General features: G+C 42.4%; 1 protein-coding gene across 4 annotated transcripts in view; it reads left to right on the forward strand.

The window, feature by feature from the left end:
- The window catches only part of SIX4 (SIX homeobox 4), a 41,944-nt gene that overhangs the window by 11,860 nt on the left and 7,977 nt on the right, over positions 1-22,107 (forward strand). Inside the window, exons 3-5 of one of the 4 annotated variants that reach the window (XR_012231336.1) lie at positions 11,391-11,559; positions 12,073-12,163; positions 12,242-12,376. The exons of 2 other annotated variants lie outside the window; for them this stretch is intronic. Coding sequence is in view for 1 of the 2 variants with exons in the window: in XM_073571136.1 (XP_073427237.1) it covers positions 12,242-12,933 (692 nt within the window). In the remaining variant the exon portion in view is untranslated. Of the gene's footprint in view, positions 1-11,390; positions 11,560-12,072; positions 12,164-12,241; positions 13,040-22,107 lie in introns of those variants that run through there. One more of the 4 variants, XM_073571136.1, reaches the window with a different exon arrangement.

Genomic DNA, 22,107 nt, shown 5'->3' on the forward strand with positions numbered 1-22,107 from the left:
ATATTTCTCCATAAAATAGGGTCCAGGACCATAGTTGACCACCGTTTCCTGTCACTGTAGAGCTGTCCGTCTCATATACAGCATTGTCCATATCTATGGCGCGCACTCATAATGGGGCTGAGATCAGCCACGTGAGCGAGTGGCGCCTTTTCTGGTCTCTTGGGTACTGAGAGACCCTTTTTGGTTCTACAGATCGATGGAGCTCAGATCGGAGGATAGATCATCAATATGAAAATACTTTTTCAAGTATGTCCGCTTGACTTATCCGTAGGGAAGAGGATGAAATGCGCAGGATACATTGACAGGGATGTGAAATCTGCAGCGCCAATCTCCCGAGTAATTTTTCTCCCCAGTGTGTCGGATGAGATTTTGTAAAATCACATCCGTTGTGCTGAAAGTTGTAATTCACGGCGTGATTTTTCAATCCAAAAATTCTTCTTATCTGTGTTGTAATAAGCTGGCCATACACATTACTTATGTCGGCCGATATTCAAGGGTTCCTCTGACGGTCTAATGTGTATGGGGTGGGCACCAGGCGCTTGATGGTTGGGAGAGATGTTGATCACATATGTCTGATTTCACCCTGCCGATCGCATTGTGCTCCCGCAGATAAGGTGTCGGCTAACGTGTCATAGAGAACACAGGAGTGCCCGGCCGAGTGAGAGATCCTATGTATGGGAGAGTCGGCCTAGATCGCTGACTGGCGCCCGATGGTCGGGAGAGATGTCAATCACATATGTCTGGTTTCACCCTTCTGATCACATTGTTCTCCATGAGATAAGGTGCCGGCTAACGTGTCATAGAGAACACAGGAGTGCCCGGCCGAATAAGAGCTCCTATGTATGGGAGAGTCGGCCTAGATCGCTGACAGCCATCTAATGCATATGTGGGGGGCGCCAGGCGCCCGATGGTCGGTAGAGATGTTAATCACATATGTCTGATTTCTCCCTGCCGATCACATTTTTCTCCCGGAGATAAGGTGCCGGCTAACGTGTCATAGAGAACACAGGAGTGCCCGGCCGAATGAGAGATCCTATTTATGGGAGAGTCGGCCGAGTTCGCCGGCAGCCATCTTCTGTATACGGCCAGCCTGAGGCTATGTGCACGCGGTGCGGATCCTCCGCGGATTTTTCCGCGCGGGTTTTACTAAATCCGCAGGTCAAATGACCTGCATTTTTCCTGCAGATTTCTTCCTCTTTTTTTTTTGCGGTTTTACTGCCGTTTTTGTGCGGTTTTCCACCTGTGGATTTGTAGAATGGAGCAGGTGGAAAACTGCAGCAAAACCGCACAAAAGAATGAAAAAGTCTTAAGTCTTCCCAATGTGACTTATCCACCCATGTTGCCGTATTTCATAAAACACAATTTATTCTTGTAAACTAAACTGCGCTGCCCATTCCACGTTCATGAAGTCACAGAGAACAAGGCGGCAGAGCTCTGTCTATGCTTCTCTGTTGCAGCTGTTCAGCACTAATAATAGCACGTCTACATATGAGGAATAATTGAGTGGACTTGGTGTAGGTATTGGTTTGATGTTTCCAACCGTCCTGCTTTAACAGTCCATTAGTGCGGCTTCTAAATGGATATAGCCATCATTTGGTTAAACCAGAAATGTGCCAACCATGGGGCCTTGGTGTCTGCCGTGCGTATCTGCATGATTTGTACAGAGATCAGTCATCACTTCTGTGTAATCGCTTCCTTTCCTGTGCTTTTTTCTTATTGAAGAGATTCTTCATCAGCTGTAGATGTATATGCCACAGCTGCTGCAGAACATCATTATACACATCTCCGGTGGTAGAGAACTTCTTGAAAGGTATGAGAGTGTTTTCATATGAATCGGTTAGAAATTCTCATAAAGACCCCCTAATATGAGTTATAAAGAGTATTTGTAGCCATCTTGTAGTTCTGTGCCTTATAGGTGCTTCTCTATAGTTATAACACCGCTCTGACTATTTATAATATATAGTGTATCCTCACTCTTTAGAGGGTTTTTTTGGTTTCAGAAAACCTCCGTCCTATGACTGCAGTCCGATGAGCTCACCGGCTGTGATAGAGCTCGGTTATTGTCTGTAGTGTTGCCGTTATGACGTCAGGGCTGCAGACACCGGGAGCAGCCGCGGACCCCTAGTACTGGACCCTGAGAGGGTAAGCAAAGTTTTTTTGCTTAGCCAGGTACAGGGGTTTTTTAGGAACGTAAAAATATGCTGTTTTATCTTGGTAACGTGACATCACATGATTCCTGGGAGCACCGATGCTGACATTTCCAGATGCCATCACTTCTTCATACAGTTTAAGAAGATTAATGCATAGTAGGGAAGATAAGTGTAGGATCAATGGCACGGAGTTTTTAAAAACCTACCTGCCCTATGTAAGTTAATGGGCTCGTGGCACGTTCCCTCTGCCATAAGCTCGGAATTTCTTGGTGGTGCACATGGGATCAGCCGGTCACACTGACCGCTCAATCCTGTACTGACCGGCACAGAAAATAAAATTCCCTCTGACAAAGAACCCCAGAGTAGAGGCTTATCTAGCCCAAAGCATCTCTGGTGACGTGAACGTGAAGCTGATCACATAAGTGTTCATGGATAAATGCAAAACTTGATTAACAGCAGAGGTTCAGCAGCTGCTTAATGTATGCTGCTTACCTGCACATTTGTGGCCCAAGTCTCCCCATGATCTTTGTATTGATGAATTGGACATTGCATTGCTACTTTATACTGGTCTAAAGGGAACTTCACATTTAACCCCCTCAATTCTCTACCATGCATGTTTCCACTTTGGTGACGTAGATTCAGATATGATCAAATGCTTAATGGCACCTTAGGAGCTTCCAAGACTTCATGCCGTAGTGTCTTCTGAGTGGAGCTCTTCTGTCTACACATTGGAGATAAGTGATGGCCGACCGCTGTCTCTCCCCCCTCTGGCTGGATAATTCACGCTACATGATTGGCCAATCCCGTCGAAAGTGACGACTTTTATCTAATGTGTATGGGGGCCTTAACTCCACGACTGACATGATTTGGAGGCCCCTATTCTTAAGGCCCCGTCACACACAAGGATCTCGCTAGCGAGATCGCTCTGTGTGACGGGGATCAGCGACCAGCCGGCTGGGTATCGCTGATCGTGCCCGATCGTCCTGGGCCATTTTTTGATCGCTGGTCTCCCGCTGGCCAGCACGCATCGCTGGGTGTGGCTGCGAGAGACCAGCAATCAGCGACGCTGGTTTCTAATGTAAACATCGGGTATTCAAGAGCCGCGGCTCCTGGATACCCGATGTTTACATTAGAAACCAGCTTGCTCGCTGGTAATGATCACTGGAGGGGCTGTCTAACGATGTCCCAGCGATCCCATCCATGTCGGATCGTTGGTGGGATCGCTGGGACATCGTTATGTGTAACGGGGCCTCTAGCTATATTACCAAGTTTGGTCCAAGTCTAGTTAAAGGAAGCCATCCCTGTTAAATTCCATGTGGCGTGACTTGTATACAGCAAAAAAACAACCTGTAAGTGGATGTGCTAAACGCATGCAAAGAAGTATTAAAAGAAAAATGTAAATCTTTATTAAGCTACAAGAAATCAATTAACATACAGTAAAAACAAGATGCACACTAGAAAATGCCTTGTGGGTAAATGCAAAGGGATAATTAGTTCATGTGCCCATTATGCAGACACTGCTACCTAATGCGAGCAGTGCCGGTAAATTAAAAAAAAAAAAAATGCATGAGAGTAAATCATGGCTGACTTTTTAAATATAAGACAAATGAGTGGTGAAAGCATATAGTGAGACAGGATAGGACCATCCCAATTGGCTATACCTTGTCCCGGTGGGATGGCTTTTTATGCCTATTTGATCAAAAGTGTTAACTAAGTCCCCTGTTATGATTGGGTCACCAAGGAGGAAAACAAGACCAAGCTAAGCCACAGAAAACCAGAGAGGTTGGTAACTAAGCGGATTGCAGACCCCTGATCCTTTCCACACAACTAGCAGTAGCCGTGGAGCGTACCTACGATGATTCTAGACGCCTCGACACAGCCGGAGGACTAAATAAGCCTAAAGCAAGAAAAGGGGAAATCTAAATTGCCCCAGAGCAGACCCCAAAGGAATAGATGGCCCCCAAACATATATTGTCGGTGAGACAAGATGAAAACACAAACACAGGTAGGAAAATAGGCTGAGCAAACGATGGGGCCCACACTAACTAGAAAGGACAGGAAAGGAAAGATACTGTCTGCAATCATGCCAAAAAAACCCTGCAAAAATGTCCAACACTTCTGATAGCAAAAAAACCCTGAAGTCACTAGACTTCACCCACTATATCAGCACTCTGGCATATTCTGAAAACAGAGCAAAAAGAGGCCAATCTAATAAGGGACAAAAAGCAAATTGGCACAAACAGTAACATAAGAATAGAAATTCAGCACAGCCCCAGGCGGGGCTGGCTGACCACACAAAACTGAATAAGCAAAACCCAAATCAAATGTGAACAATAGCAAAGAACACTTAGTTTCCAGTTCAGTCCCTGCATTCTCAAGCTAAGACCTCAGGAGGCAGGAAAAATCACCAGCAGGGATAGAGGGAGTCGGCTGTCTTAAATCCAGTCAGAGACTCCAGATGTCCAATCGTCGTCCTCATTATCAGGTGGCAGGTCTCTGTTAATTAGATCAGCTTCATTACCTCTTGCAACCACCAGAGGGAGCCCGGAAACAGAACTCACGACGACTCTGTCAATACAATCAGCTCCACCACCCTCACCAGCAACCAGAGGAAGACCAGAAAGTGAATTCACAACAGTCCCCTATGTTGTTTACATTTACCATTAGTTTTCTTACTTTAGGGTATATACACAATTTTTTTTCTTGGATTTTGACAATGGTGTAAATGTTCCCCGACACGCGTTTCGCTAATGGGTGTTTGGCAGTACTTATACCCTGTGACTTGGCTTTAGAGTGACTTGGTTTGAGTAAAAACATAAATTCTGAAACTTCATTTCTGTATGTGGTGGCCCTGGACTAAGAGCATCGTTTGCTCCTTCCAGTCATTGTGTGGCTTGTATAAATTCCAGTGCAGTCCAGTAATTCCTTTTCCATCCAGTTGAAAAATTCCTATGAGACTTGAAAATGTGATGGTCTAGTAGCTGGCGCTTCATAAAATACAGATACAACTGATAAAATCAGAAGTGTGTGTAATTCACCATTAGTACAGATGCATGCAAAAGTCATGGAAATAAAGATTCTTAAAAAAATCAGCATTAATGGGTCTTGATTTAAAAAAAAATAGCCTTGTGTTGCATGGTGGACCAAACCATTTCATGCAATGCTTCTTCACCAAATTTGACGTCCCCCTTTTATGCCAACCCTTACCGCTCCCCAATGATCAGCTTTTCCAAAAAAGCTGGAAGGAGTCAGACATTTTCCCTTGCAGATATTGCGTGGCACGCTGCCTATGAATGAATGGGAGAGATGTGATTCCTGGATGTTTTGAGTCTTGAAAGCCAAAACGATAAGAGTCTTTTATTAAACCGAAAAACCGTAAAGCAAAAAAGACCTAAAAATACCTTTTATTGATATGTATTAAAAGTATCAAAAACCAAATTTTTCTTAAAGGGAAAAATAGAGGGTCTAAATTTGATGCCGTCAGTAACACACAAAAAAATGTAATTAATACACATCAAATGGTGTCAAAAATATGTTTAAACATCAAATATTATCAAACGTATAGGAGTGGACTAGGGTGGATAGATGGGGTAAGGCACTATAAAATGTCCCTTCCTTGCAGCGGAGGTTGGCACCCTGGGAAGCGATATGGCACCCCCGCTCTTCGTCGACTGACCCTTACTGACCCTCCACAGTAATCCCTATCAAAAGCCACCACCAAAAACCTATTAATATAAAGTGCTGTTAGTGCAAATATAATATTTGATCCGTATTTGCTTTTTTAATAACTTTATTGAGCCAACATGCAGTAAGGGATCCACCTAAAGAAAATGTAAGGGTATCACTGAACGCTCTATCAAAAAGGTATCTCGTAGTTGTGTGCAAAGAGAATATACCATAATAAGTTACAGATCAAAAAATATTAAACTAAGAAGTTCTTCTATGAAATACAGGAAGCTTCCAAATTGAGGTACAGTTTTTTTTACATATGGACTATCAATGTCCTGTGATAGATGATGCATATGTTTGATGCGCTCCTATACGCAGGGCTGTGGAGTCGGAGTCGGTGCTCATTTTGGTGGAGTCGGAGTTAGAGTCGGTATAAAATGGACCGACTCCTAAAATATATAATAAATTGGGTACAGTAATTCAATGCAGGATGTGCTGAATATTTTTTCATAGGAGTTTGGGAAAGTTATGAAATGTCCTATAAATGGCTGTTCTATTCCTGATCTAAGGCTACATTCACACACAGCGTTTTTCCTGTGTTTTTTGAGGATACGTTTTTCAGCTGCAAAAGCAGATCAGCTTTTTAAAAAACTGCATCACCTGAAAGGTTTTTGAGCTCATAGATAATGTTTTCAATAGCAAAAGCAGATTAGAAATCTGCTCTATCTACATATCCATTTATCCATGTCTGTCTGTCCATATCTTATCTGTACCAAAAAGAATGAAAGCCGGGTAGCACACTGACTAACACTCCTTTTTTTTTAGCACCAGTCAGATACACCTCATAGCTGCCCAAAAGGACGCCCAGGACAGGCATTGCTCATCTTCAGTAACACATCAACATCAATTGATAGTTGGAATAAATAGACTGCATTCATCACCACCATATATTCTTAAGGTGCAGGCTTTATTTTCAAGTGTAGGGGTGTGAAGTATGAGGTTCTGCAGAAGCTGAGGTGTGCAGTATGAGGTTCTGCGGAACAGTATGAGGTTCTGCCCCCCCAGGTTTGATCCTGGCTACGCCCGTGGTGTGAATGTAGCCTGAGGATCTAGGCTTTGTCTTAGCTGAGATAAGTCAGTGTTATATGTGTGTGTGTGTGTGTGTGTGTGTGTGTGTGTGTGTGTGTATATATATATATATATATATATATATATATATATACCCACAGTACAGACCAAAAGTTTGGACACACCTCATTCAGAAAGTTTTCTTTATTTTCATTACTATGAAAATTGTAGTTTCACTCTGAAGTCATCAAAACTATGAATTGACACATGTGGAATTATATAATTAACAAAAAAGTGTTGGTCTGTACTGTATATATGTAATCGATATTACATAGTGTATTACATATTTACAATTTAGTACAGGTTTTTGTGTTCTAAAGTTGTATTCCAATAAATTAAATGTCTGATGTTCACATTGTACTACAATAAATTTTTCACTTAAATATAAGCAATATGTGTGGGAGTCGGAGTCGTTGTAAGGGAAATTGAGGAGTCCGAGTTGCAGGTTTGGCTTACCGACTCCACAGCCCCGCCTATACGTTTGATATTTGGTGTTTAAACATTTTTGATGTGTATTAATTTATTACATTTTTTTTTTGTTACTCACTGCATCAAATTTAGACCCTCTTTTTTCCTTTTTTTAAGAAAAAGAAAAATTTGTTTTTTGATACCTTTTATTGATTTGTATTTAAAGTATTTTTTAGGTATTTTTTTTTCTCTGTGGTTTTTCATGTTTTGAGTCTTCCAGAGTCAGGGACATTGTTTCAAGTGGATTATGCTAATTGGACAACTTCTTGGAGAGCAGATCCGGTGAGCGGACTTGTGAAATAGGTGTCTGGGTAGCTCAAGTGCACGAAGTCCGCTCCCCAAGATCTCCGAAAAAAGCTGGAAGGAGTCAGACATTTTCCCCTGAAGATATTGCGGTGGCATGCTGCCTATGAATGAATGGGAAAGGTGTGATTCTTGGATGTTTTGAGTTTTGCAGAGTCAGGGACATAGTTTCAAGTGGATTATACTAATTGGATAATCTATTGGAGAGGGGATCCTGTGAGCGGACTTGTCAAATAGGTGCCTGGGTGGCTCAAGTGCACGGCGTCCGCTCCATACTGAAATTGAGCTCTGTCTGGTGTTTGTAATGTTACTCTTTAATTTCAGCTCTGTGTAAAGGACGTGTAAGCCCCGTGCAATCTGCGCTCCCTTCGCTGCTTTTTTTTTTTTTTTTTTTTTCTCAATTATTGCCCACTACAGATTGATGTGTTGTACTTGCGTTTGACAGTCCATTTTACTGATGTAACAACTAGATCCCTGTAATTCTACTGCACTGGCACTGTAGCTCTGTGGAAAATAGCTAAATAGTAACAACTTCTGCTGTGTGAAGGCATCAGTGACACAGAGCTGTCTCATTCACACAGCAGAGGTTTTGTCACACAACAGATTACATCAGTGACTGCCATCCGCTGTGCAGGTTAGAAGCTGCAGACTCCCATCACTGGCCATCACACAGTCTGTTCTCACTGCTGCCAGCAGCCTGGGACAGTGAGGGAAGGAATTACTGATAATGAGTTATGTATTGTAATCATGGAGTGGCCCAGAATACAGGACGATTTTCCCTCACTAGTTTCACTTTCCATAGATCACTGTTCAGTGTGTGTCTGGGGGAGGAGGAGCAGCTCTCTGCACTGAGGCTGCTGGAGGGGAAGAATTCGTTACTGTGTGATGAGGGCTGCTTCATGTGGACGGGGAGGGCCTGTAGCTATGGAGGGTGGGGTTGTTGCTATAGAGGGCATGTTTGGAGTAGAGTAGGAGGTTACGACTAGTTCTCATTTCAATGCCATAACACCCCCCTTGCGTTCTGTTCAGAATATCTAGAAAACCATGCAAACTAGTGACAGAAAGTAAATTACTTATTGTCATAATTCTGCAGCCTAGATATGTACTGAGATTATGTGAAAAGCCCGGACCACCCCTTTAATACAGCTTAAAATATTGCAAAATATGACTCGTTTCGAACATATCTCTCTTTAATCAGGTACCTGTCAAAAGAAGACAAAACAACAAAAATTTGCACCTATTGGCCTCCATACCATTGCTTACTCAATAGTCTTATTTGTTTGGCATTCCTGTACTCCGTCGCTATGCACCGGGAGTACGAATGCTGGCAGTGAAAGAGGAAGCAACTCGGGAGTAAAAAAAAAAAAAATTCAGTGCAGCTATCCTCCTCTCTGCACTCAGGAGGATCTCACTGTGTCTCCTTTGTAAGCACCATTAAGTAGTGTGTCTCCTGTGATGTGCCACTCCTCCGGCATGGTTATACCTAGTGCAGGTGAGATTAGGCAGCACTGCCAGCTCGGCTCTTGAAACCTATAGCGCAGGCACGGCACCGCTGCTTAGTCTCACCTGTGCTAGGTGCAATCGTGCCGGAGGAGTTACTGCAGGTGGCACAGTGCAGGAGACACACTACTTAATGGTTCTTATGGAGGAGACACAGTGAGATCCTCCTGAGCGCAGAGAGGAGGATACCAGCACTAAATACCTTGCAGGGGAGCAAGCACACGCCTAAGTATCCTCCTCCTTCACTGCCAGAGTTTGTACTCCCAGTGCATAGTGGCGAACTACAGATAAGCCAGACAAGTAGACTAAGGACTAAGCAATGGTTTGGAGGCTAGATGCAAGGTTTTGGTTTTGTTTTTTACAGATCTAAAGTGAACTCTCTTAATACTTGATTAGCAAATTTAAATAACTTTCTGTGCAAAAAATGAATAGATTGAATTACGGTACTCTTTAACCACACGAAAACTAATTTGCAAAGAGCGGACGTGTCCCTCTTCTATCTTGTTTTGCGGTAGGTAAGATGGGAGGCACCTGATGTGGCTTGGCTTAATGGAGAACTGGACACCCGTTTGGTACCTCCACTTGAATGCATGATATCATACAAGTCCCATCTACTCAGGAGTAGTGGACTGTGTAAATCAGGGCTGTGGAGTCAGTAAGCCAAACCTCTGACTCCTCAATCTTCATGACATGGGCTCCGACTCCACAGCCCTGCCAGGGTTTTGGAGTCGGTAAGCTAAACCTCCAACTTCTCAATTTCTATGACTCTGACTCCAACAAAATGGGCTCCGACTCCCACTCCACAGCCCTGGTGGAGATAATGTAATGTGTGTTAGTTAGAACATATTTTTCAGGTTCTTTTTCTGTTGACTTTTCAGTTTATCCACCTTGGCAGTGCTCCTGCGTTCAGGCTTTTGTGAGACTGCTCTGGGGAAACAGGGCATAATGGCCCCCCCGCTTCTCCTGGTCTCAGGCTCCTTCCTTCAGCGGTCACGTGGTACCACTCATTAAAGTCATGAATATGCGCACCACGTGACCGCTGACGGAAGGAGCCTGAGACCCGAAGAAGTGGGGCTGCAGAGACCGTGCCAGGAGGGGGTAAGTATATGCAATATTCACCTGTCCTCGGTCCATCGCTGCGCGCTACTCTGTCCTCTGCGTCATCTGGCTGTGACGTTCAGGCAGCAGAGGGCACAACGATGTAGTTAGAGCGCGGCGCTCCCTCTGCTGCCTGAACGTCACTGACAGAGGGACCCGGAAGAGACAGAGCGGCAAGCAGCATTGGAGCGGGGACAGGTGAATATCGCAGGTGCCAGGGCCCTGAGCCAGTGGTGACACTGGCACCTGGCCCCCAGGGACGGAAAGTTGAGTGTCATTTTTTTTTTATTTGCAGCGGGAGCATATGGGGCATAATATATGGAGCATCTTATGGGGCAGCATATCGGGGCATAATCTATGGAGCATCTTATGGGGCAGCATATAGGGGCTTAATCTATGGAACATCTTATGGGGCCATAACCTTTATACAGCAGAATATGGGGCATATTCTATGGAGCATCTTATGGGGCCATTATTAACCTTTGTGCAGCATTATATGGGGTGTATTTTGTATGGAGCATCTTATGGGGCCATCATGAACTGTATGGAGCATTATATGGGGCTCCTGATTCAATATGGATATTCAAAAACATTTAACCTACTGTTGTCTCAATTTTACTTTTATTGGTATCTATTTTTATTTTTGAAATTTACCAGTAGCTGCTGCATTTTCCACCCTAGGCTTATACACGAGTCAATAAGTTTTCCCAGTTTATTTGTGGCAAAATTAGGGGGGTCGGCTTATACACGAGTATATACGGGTAATTAGATTTTAATTTTTCACTACTTCTTACAATGGGTAGAAGGGATTTTGATAACCTGCATACCTCCTTTTAGCTTCTTGGTAGATGGACATAAAGCCATCATCTTATAGAGTAAGCATTGTTTTTTTAAATGGTCATTAACAACGAGTATCCTGCAAGCTATGGTTTCAGTTTGGATATTGTAATACTTTATCACATTGTTGCTTTCACTGGGGGAACAGCTGTATGGTCCGTGGCATTTTTAGAATGACTTTTGGCTACGGTTCCCCTTCCAATCTCTGTATTGTGCTCGCTATTTTTTTATGTGAAGCCTGGGCTACTGCAAGAGAGATGAGAAGGTGTCTGAATATTAACTGAATATAATCAAGAACATGGCAGCATTGAGGAGAATCACCAGCCGGTAGACACAAGTACACAAGTTCTAGGTGCCCGTTAAGTTGTTGACCAATATGAGGAAGATAGATGATCTCCAAGTCCAGGTAAGAGGATTATTTACCTTGCTGCATTTTAACTGAAATAACATTGAATCTTAAAGGGGATATGTCAGCAGGTTTTTGCTATGTAATCTGAGAGCAGCATAATGTAGGAGCCCGAGATCCTGTTTCCAGCGATGTGTAACTTACTGGGCTGTGGTCTGCTGTTTCAATAAAGTCGGTGTTTTATCAGCAGGAGATTATCACTACAGGTGTAGGTGTCTCATGCCTCCTGGTCCAACCCCGCCCCCTCCACTGATTGGCAGCCTTCTGTATACACTGTATCTTGACAGTGGTGTGGGCGGGGTTATACAGAGCTCAGCATTGTATCATAACTGCTGCACCCAGTAAACTAAGTGACACATCGCTGGTATCCGGGTCTCAGCCCCTACATCATACTGCTGTCAGATTGCATAGCAAACACCTGCTGACAGATTTCTTAGCAAAAAAGCTTGATTTCTGCCATATTTATTGGCAATTTTTTATATATCTAAAAACCAAAAATTATTTGTTTTTAAGGTCAGACCTAAGTGAGGTCAGCCAGATCTCCTCTTCTGCTCCTTTGCAGTAGCTCAGTCTACGGGACCTTGTGCCACAGACTCCCCAGTGTGTAAGTATTTAACATGATTTTTTACATTTGATTTCCCAACCTCAATACTTATTCTTATGTCATATTTTCTTCCCACAGGGGATCTGTTGAGTGATAAACATCCTAGGAAACGCTCCCCTGCTCCTGAAGGCCACCGGAACATCCACTGTGAAGTATCTTGTCAAAATGAAGGTGTTTTGGAAACCAGTGTCCAGCAGCACAACATTGGTAAAGGATCCCAGGAATATTCCAAACTTAAAATTAGAAAATTGGACCGAAAGAACGATAAAAGTCCTGTGTTATCTTGTCACTATTTATGTGAAGGTGCAGAAGATGGCAAAGTATCCTGTTTGGAGCAAGACCTTCCTGAAACAATATTGGACAGTTCATCGTCAGAAGACCTCTACCTGCCAGAGAGAGATTCTTCTTCAGATGGTGATGACCCCGTGTTATTTGAAAGGCCAAAAAGAATATTGAAGAAGAAATTTAGACGACGTTCAACGTTGGTTTCCAGATCCACACCTTCTTCAAATTTTCAACCCTTTCAAGAAAGAATGAAGAAACCACTTGAAGAACCTCAACGGTGCGTACAGGATCAGCTGGAGAGAGCAGGTTCACGTGTAGATCAAAGATTAACAGATCTTTGTGAGCTGCAGAGGACAATGGCTACAGATTTGCATGGTCTTCGCACTGAGATGGCCAACATTGGTCTGATACTTGGGAAGATGTTGATGCTTCTGGAGAAATCTATGACTTCCAGTTCCAGTGCAGATAAAACCGATGAAATGTGAAATTTCTGCACTGCTACTTTACAAAGGTTTAAGAGTCCATTAAACTGTTTAACTGTTACTCTTTTTTATTATATTTTTTATTTTTGCTTAATAAATTGTTGTGTGTATTGGGTGATGTAATTTTTTGAGTTGACGACTGATGCTTGGTTTGAACTCCAGAGATGAACAGTGCATTTATTCATATTTCTGGCCTATCTTAGTGGAGATTACAATTTCTCTACAAAATATAGGCTGCTTTTATTTGAATCCGTATGAATGGAAATGATTCCGACGTGGGATATTACATAAGAAGAAAAACGTATTTTAAAAATGCAGGTTTCCCCTTTAAAAAAAAAAATCACAATCCTCTCTAATCCAGTACTATTTAACCGATTCAACGCAGCCAATTTCCATTTTTGCATTTTTCTTTTTCCTCCCCTTCTTCCAAAAGCCATAACTTTATATATTTTTCTGTCTGCATAGACGAATAAGGGCTTGATTTTTAATTTGGAATGACCCAATTCATTTTACCCCATAGTATATTGGAAAACGGAGAGAACCATAACGTTTTAATTTTTCGGTCGATGGTGCCATGTACAGGTTTTTTTTTGGGAGACACTTTTTATTGATACCATTTTGGAATAGCTATATTTTGATCGCTTGTTACAGCATTTCTTTGTGGCGTGCAGTAACCAAAAAACCACCACAATTTTGGTGCTTTGAGGTTTTTTTGTGTTTACCAATCTGGTTTGTTTTTATATTTTGATATCAGACTTTTGTGAAGGCGGCAATACCACGTTTATTTTTTGCAATTTTTTATTATCTTATCACGGTCTCCTTTGAAGCCCAGGTAGGGTTTCAAAGCAGCTCTGTAATGACAAGCACTGGGGTCTTCAACAGGCCCCCATCTTTAATTTCAATCCACCGGCACCCTGAGGTTAACAGGTGCACCCCCATACTGCCACATGTTAAATGTCGCTGTCGGGTTTGACAGTGGAATTTAACAGGTTAGCAATGGCAGGTGCCGTCGCCCTAAATTGTTAGATGCAGGTCCTGCCTGTACCTGTCGTGTAAAGGGGCGAGCTTAGCCCATGAGCCCACTCCAGACACCCCCCACCCCTATATGTATAGCAGGTATCGGTAAAGGTTTAAAGGGATTTTCTCAGCATCGTGAATGTTTAAATTTTGAAAGTAAATCTAAAAAGAGGCAATTTTGCAATTTACCTCTATTAAAAATCCTCTTTGTTCTCAAGAACAGCAACATTTTTATGTTTATTGCTTTGTTGACTGGCTGCATCAGTGACTTAATATATGGATGGTTTGCCAGCTCAAACGCCACTGACTGCAGCAACACAGAGCGGGTAGTTCGGGCCAGCAGAGCAACAATGCTTTTGGCCAAAACTGGTAATCGGGAGCGTAACTCCCCCGTTAAGCAGAGAGGCAGGGGAGCGGTGGACTCGTGAAGATCTATGGTTCTGTGGTAGGAAAAAAAAAAACCATATAATACTATGATGCTTTGTCAACCGATGGTCAGATATAAAATGGCCAATTCATTTTTTTTTAAATTACCAGGGTCTTCAAAAGGTTGTGAAGGATCTGGGGGAAAAAGCTTGGTGGAGACAGATCTTGTGTTATGCTGTTTGACAGATGCTCTCTATGTCCCAAAAACGTGTAAAACTTTTTGAAATGTTGCAAAATCTTTGCATAACTTGTAGTAGCGCAAAACTTTTACAGACTTTTTTGACTTTCTAAATGGGAAGGGAAGTTGCAGAGCGCAGACGATAAATTCATCATTAAGTACACATTTTAAATGCAGGTGCACAGCAGATACAAGATGCGCCAAATTCATTAAGGCCAAGATCACACATGCAAGAAACTCAGACGAGTCTCGCATCTTAATACCTGGCACTGCCGCCGTCACTCGGGAGCGGAGCGTGCAGCTGCATGTGCAGCCGCATGCTCCGCTCCCGAGTGCTGGCGGCAGTGCCGGGTATTAAGATGCGAGAATCATCAGAGTTTCTCGCATGTGTGATCTCGGCCTAAGAGGCACACATCTCTTCAATATGCCGTTCTTCATGAATCTGAGCTACAGTAATTTTCCATTGGAAAGTGACCTATGGTATTTTGTTTTTTTTTTTACATTTTTACTCGTTTACATAGCACCGTCGTATTCCTTAGCGCTTTACATACATCATTATCACTGTCCCCATTGGGGCTCACAATCTACATTCCCTATCAGTATGTCTTTGGAATGTGGGAGGAATCCGGAGAACCTGGAGGAAACCCAAGCAAACACGGGAAGAACATACAAACTCCTTGCAGATGTTGTACTTGGTGAAATTTGAATCGAAGACCCCAGTGCTGCAAAGCAAGTGCTAACTACTGAACCACCATACCGTGCTGCCCACTGTTTACAGTGCCTTCCAAAAGTATTCGGCCCCCTGGATCTTTTCAACCTTTTCCCACATATCATGCTTCAAACATAAAGATACAGAATGTAAATTTTTGTTGAAGAATCAAAAAGTGGGACACAATGGTGAAGTTGAACGAAATTTATTGGTTATTTTAAATTTTTGTGGAAGTTCAAAAACTGAAAAGTGTGGTGTGCAATATTATTCGTTCCCTTTACTTTCAGTGCAGCAAACTCTCTCCAGAAGTTCATTGTGGATCTCTGAATGATCCAATGTTGTCCTAAATGACTAATGATAAATATAATCCACCTGTGTGTAATCAAGTCTCCGTGTAAATGCACCTGCTCTGTGATGGTCTCAGGCTTCTGTTTGAGAAGTTTAAAGCTGGATTTGGATACAAAATGATTTCCAAAACTTTAAGGGTGTGTGCACACGCTGCGGAACGCTCTGCGGATTTGTCCACGCGGATTTAGTAAAATCCGCAGGTCTTCTGACCTGCGGATTAGCATCTCTACAGTGGAGCAGATGGCAAACCGCAGCGGCGCAGAAAGAATTGACATGTCAATTCTTTCTGCGTTTTCGAAACCACAGCAAATCTGCACGGAAAATTCCGCACCATCTGCACTGCGGTTTCCATTTTCCATTCATTTTAATGGTACTGTACAATGCAGCTGATTCTGCTGCGGTTCCGCAGGGCCAAATCCGCAGCAGAAGCCGCAGCGTGTGCACACACCATAAACATCCCAAGGAGCACTGTGCAAGCAATCATATTGAAATGGAAGGAGTATCATACCACTGCAAATCTACCAAGACCTTGCTGTCCCTCTAAGCTTTCATCTCAAGCAAGGAGAAGACTGATCAGAGATGCAGCCAAGCGGCCCATGATCACTCTGGATGAACTGCAGAGATCTACAGCTGAGGGTGGGACAGTCTGTCCATAGGACAACAATCAGTCGTACACTGCACAAATCTGGCCTTTATGGAAGAGTGGCAAGAAGAAAGCCATATCTCAAAGATATCCATAAAAAGTGTCATTTAAAGTCTGCAACAAGCCACCTGGGAGACACACCAAACATATGGAAGAAGGTGCTCTGGTCAGGTGAAACTAAAATCGAACTTTTTGGCAACAATGCCAAACGATATGTTTGGCGTAAAGGCAACACAGCTCATCACCCTGAACACACCATCCCCACTGTCAAACATGGTGGTAGCAGCATCATGGTTTGGGCCTGCTTTTCTTCAGCAGGGACAGGGAATATGGTTAAAATTGATGGGAAGATGGATGGAGCCCAATACAGGCCCATTCTTGAAGAAAACCTGTTGGAGTCTGCAAAAGACCTGAGACTGGGACGGAGATTTGTCTTCCAACAAGACAATGATCCCAAACATAAAGCAAAATCTACAATGGAATGGTTCACAAATAAACGTATCCAGGTGTTAGAATGGCCAAGTCAAAGTCCAGATCTGAATCCAATCGAGAATCTGTGGAAAGAGCTGAAAACTGCTGTTCACAAACGATCTCCATCAAACCTCACTGATCTTGAGCTGTTTGCCAAGGAAGAATGGGCAAGAATTTCAGTCTCTCGATGTACAAAACTGATAGACATACCCCAAGCGACTTGCAGCTGTAATCGCAGCTAAAGGTGGCGCAACAAAGTACAGTCATGGCCAAAAGTTTTGAGAATGACACAAATATTAATTTTTGCAAAGTCTACTGCTTCATTTTTTCTAATGGCAATTTGCAAGTAATTGCTGTTAAGCTGATCACTCTTTATAACATTCTGGAGTATATGCAAAGTCAATAATTGCCTAGAAAATGAACTTTATCCCCCAAAACACATTTCAACATCATTGCAGCCCTGCCTTAAAAGGACCAGCTAACATCGTTTCAGTGATTGCTCCATTAACACAGGTGTGGGTGTTGATGAGGACAGGGCTGGAGATCAATCTGTCATGATTAAGTAAGAATGACACTACTGGACACTTTAAAAGGAGGCTGGTGCTTGGCATCATTGTTTCTCTTCTGTTAACCATGGTGATCTCTAAAGAAACACGTGCAGTCATCATTGCACTGCACAAAAATGGCTTAACAGGGAAGAGTATCGCAGCTAGAAAGATTGCACCTCAGTCAACAATCTATCGCATCATCAAGAACTTCAAGGAGAGAGGTTCCCTTGTTGCCAAAAAGGCTCCAGGGCGCCCAAGAAAGTCCAGCAAGCACCAGGACCATCTCTTAAAAGTGTTTCAGCTGCGGGATCGGGCTACCAGCAGTGCAGAGCTTGCTCAGGAATGGCAGCAGGCAGGCGTGAGTGCATCTGCACGCACTGTGAGGCGGAGACTCTTGGAGCAAGGCCTGGTCTCAAGGAGGGCAGCAAAGAAGCCACTTCTCTCCAGGAAAAACATCATGGACAGACTGATATTCTGCAAGAGGTACAGGGAGTGGACTACTGAGGACTGGGGTAAAGTCATTTTCTCTGATGAATCCCCTTTTCGATTGTTTGGGACATCTGGAAAACGGCTTATTCGGAGAAGACCAGGTGAGCGCTACCACCAGTCTTGTCTCATGCCAACTGTCAAGCATCCTGAAACCATTCATGTGTGGAGTTGCTTCTCAGCCAAGGGAATGGGCTCTCTTAGTCTTGCCTAAAAACACAGCCATGAATAAAGAATGGTACCAGAATGTCCTCCAAGAGCAACTTCTCCCAACCGTCCAAGAGCAGTTTGGCGATCAACAATGCCTTTTTCAACATGATGGAGCACCTTGCCATAAAGCAAAGGTGATAACTAAATGGCTCAGGGAACAAAACATAGAGATTTTGGGACCATGGCCTGGAAACTCCCCAGATCTTAATCCCTTGTGGTCAATCATCAAGAGACGGGTGGACAAACAAAAAACTTCAAATTCAGACAAAATAAAAGCATTGATTTAGCAAGAATGGACTGCTATCAGTCAGGATTTGATCCAGAAGTTGATTGAGAGCATGTCAGGGAGAATTGCTGAGGTCCTGAAGAAGAAGGGTCAACACTGCAAATATTGACTTGCTGCATTAACTCATTCTTACTGTCAATATAACCTTTTGCTACTCATAATATGATTGCAATTATATTTCTGTATGTGATAAAAACATCTGACAAACACACATAAAAACCAGAGGCCAGCAGATCATGTGAAAATATAATATTTGTGTCATTCTCAAAACTTTTGGCCATGACTGTATTAAGTTAAAGGGGCCGAATAATATTGCATGCCCTACTTTTCAGTTTTTGAATTTCCACAAAAATTTAAAATAACCAATAAATTATGTTCAACTTCACAATTGTGTCCCCACTTGTTGATTCTTCACCAAAAATTTACATTTGGTATCTTTGTTTGAAGCAGGATATGTGGGAAAAGGTTGAAAAGTTCCAGGGGGCCGAATACTTTCGCAAGGCACTGTATGTCAAGTTTTAATGTTAAAGGGTTTTTCTGCGATCAATAATAATTTGGCCAATGGTAGTTTCCTCTTGCACCACTGCCACCCCTCTGGTGCTCACCACCAGTCTCTAGTCCTCTGCCACAGTCACTTGCCAATCACTGGTCTCGGCAGTCTTGTGTCACATCACAAAAAATTGTCCCACAAAATGGGAATTATCAGATAAGCAGGGCTGTGGAGTCGGAGTCGTGGAGTCGGAGTTAGTTTTGGTCGGAGTCGGTAGAAATGTACCGACTCCGACTCCAGCTTTAAAAAAAATGTATTAATATTTCATAATTGAACTTTCATATGAATTTTATAAATGTTACTCAAATATATATGTTCTATCAAACTATGAACAACAGTGATAAGCAGTTCTGCTGGAGATAGAGACATTTCTTACTTCTTGTGTGTCACTGTTCTCCACTGCCCTTATCTAATCTTATACTTGGTTAACCTCATGCTGCCCCAACCCCCCTACTTACAATGTATGAAACTGAAAGTGAAAATATGTTGCAAATTCTTAGTAGTAAAGCTCCTCCTCTAGACTAGATCATACTAGGTGTGCGTCTTCCAAGCATCTCACAGCAGCCTGCTACTCAGAAGAGGAAGACTGTAAGAAGTATTATCCTTTCAACAAACTTTGCATCAGTTAACTGTGAGTACATGAGGAATAATAACAGTATTACTGACCACTATATCAGTTGTACGACCTGGCAATAATTTTGTACAATTCTTTTTAGGAAAAACAATTGTCATTTGGATTGTGAATGCAGAATTAAAAACCTGAGAGTCAAAGAAGCATCACATTAAATCAGCTGTATTTGAACATTTCACCATCACTCAAGATAGAAAACATTATGTCTGTCAGTGTATGACAAATGATCCAGACGAAAACAAATGCTGTGAAGCCAAGATGAGTGCATATTCAGGCAAAGATAAAAATGCTCCTACCAGAGCTTCTAATCTAAAGAGACATTTACAGCGCTTTCATCCAGAAGTACTGAAAGCAGTGGATGAGAAAGACTGCATCCAAACCAATGAACCAGTGCCCAGCTCTTCCAGCCAAACAAAGGAGCAGAGAACTTTGCAGCCATCAGTTGCAAGATATTTTGTCAGTGACAAAGTTACTGTGACAATGACAGTAGATACGTTTAAAAAACAGATCATAGAGCTTGTTGTAAACGATAGTGTGCCTATTTCATTATTTTCACGACCAGCTTTTATGTGTCTGAATGGGGAAATGGCCCGCAAGCTTGGTGTTTCTCTGGAGAGAGAGAGTATTAAAAAATTAGTAATCGAAGAAGCTTTTAAACAAAAGGAAGAACTTAAAAAAACTCTCAAGGGACGCTTTCTGTTTCTTAAAATGGATGCCTGCACACGTCACAGAGTGAACTATTTTGCCATCAATGTCCGATTTGTTTGTGACAAAAATGAAATAGTTACCAAGACATTGGCAGTAAAAGACACCAAAGCTCATCACACCAGTGAGTTTCTCCAGGTCTTGGTGGAAAAGGTTCTGCAAGACTATGAACTTAAAAAAGACCAAGTTCTTTCTGTCGTAACTGACAATGCTTCAATATGATAAGTACTATTAAGCTAATGAATGAGAGTAATGGTGACCAGCAGCTAGAAGAACATTCTGGGTCCACAGACACAGAAATGTTTGAAATAGAGGAACACAGTATTGTAACTGAGGAGCAAACTGAAGTTGCTTCAGATGAACAGCAACATGATAGTTTAGATGATCTTGTTGAAACTGTCAATATGTTCTTTCATTCATCACATGCGCTGTGTTGTGCATACGCTACAGCTGGCTATAAGAGACAGTCTGCAAGAAGGACATGCTGCTGCACTGATTGGCAAGGTGAGAAAATTGGCTACTGTTGCCAGAACCCCTAAAGTTGACTCAATTTTGAAGAGACGTGCTGGAAAAGGGGCAATTATTGATCAAGCCACACGATGGGGCAGTACTTAATGATTCAGCGCTTGGTTGAACTGAAAACCTTTCTTGTAGACATGGCTAACCCTCAACTGACGCTAAATGAAAGTCAGTGGAATCAGGTGACTGAGCTGGAAAAATTGCTAGAGCACCCATTTACAGTGACTAAAAAATTACAAGCAGAGGACTTAACTCCAGGTATTTTCTTAAAGGAGTGGAAGAACCTGATGTTTCGCCTGTCCCAAAGAGGAGGGTTAATTGCAAGTGGCATTGCTACATCAATGAAATGGAGAGAGGAGCTACTATTACAAAATAACATTCTTTTGGCAGCTGTTTATGTAGACCCAATGCATCGGATTCTTCTAGATGATCAACAGCTAAGTAAAGGAAAAGAAGCTCTGTTTGAAATGGCAGTAAGGATGAAAGGGTTGCAGAACAGTCAGGAGGAACAAGAAGAATTTGGTTGTCCTGCCACATCTTCACCCTCATCATCAACTGATGAAGAATTTAATTTCGAAAAATATTTGGATCACAAGGACCGTGCAAAGCGTTCCCGCATAGAAGAAGAGTCATCCCCATCAAGGAACACAGCCAGTACATTTCAGCAGAATTTTTCATGTGCACTAAAAGAAATTGAGAAATTTGACCGTTCATCAAAAATAACAGTGCAACAAGCGATTCCTCTGTATCCTGACATTGTCAGAGATGTTGCCCGAGTGGTTACTGCTTTGCCACCAACACAAGTTAGTGTAGAGAGGTTGTTCTCTGCTCTCAAAATAATTAGATCAGATTTGAGGGCATCCATGAAGGAGGATCTGACAGAGGCAATACTTTTTCTGAGGACAAATTTATAGATTTCTTCTTATTAACTGCATAAAAGTGTTTATTGCATATTTACTTACAGTTTAGAAAAGTTTATAAAAGTTACTTGCTATATTCTAATTGTATTCTAATAAATGTAGTTTTTGCTCTAAGTGGTCTGATTACTTATATGATGGTGAGAAGCTGAATAAGCACGATGTTTAATATTTTACAACAGTAAATTTGTTGTTATGAATTGGCCATTTATGAAGGAGTCGGAGTCGGAGCCTGATAAAATCCAGGAGTCGGAGTCGCAACTGTGGCTTACTGACTTCACAGCCCTGCTAAGTAATGGTTTTTTATTTGATGGAATTTTATTGAATTTAGCCACTTTTTTCAACCCCTTAAGACACATATTTGTACTGATTTTTATTTATTTTTGATGATCCCTAACACAGAATCCAACATTCACAATAGGTGATGGTGAGAGCTCCTCTCCTCTCCCTGCAGAGTAATCTATGTGTAGGTCACAGAGCATGCCTAGAAAACTGACCTATAAAAGTCAAAGAATAGCTCCAGACTATTGCTG

The sequence above is a fragment of the Dendrobates tinctorius genome, unplaced genomic scaffold (genome assembly GCF_039654945.1).
Source record: "Dendrobates tinctorius isolate UK_male_01 unplaced genomic scaffold, ASM3965494v1 ptg000006l, whole genome shotgun sequence".
Classification (NCBI taxonomy): Eukaryota; Metazoa; Chordata; class Amphibia; order Anura; family Dendrobatidae; genus Dendrobates; species Dendrobates tinctorius.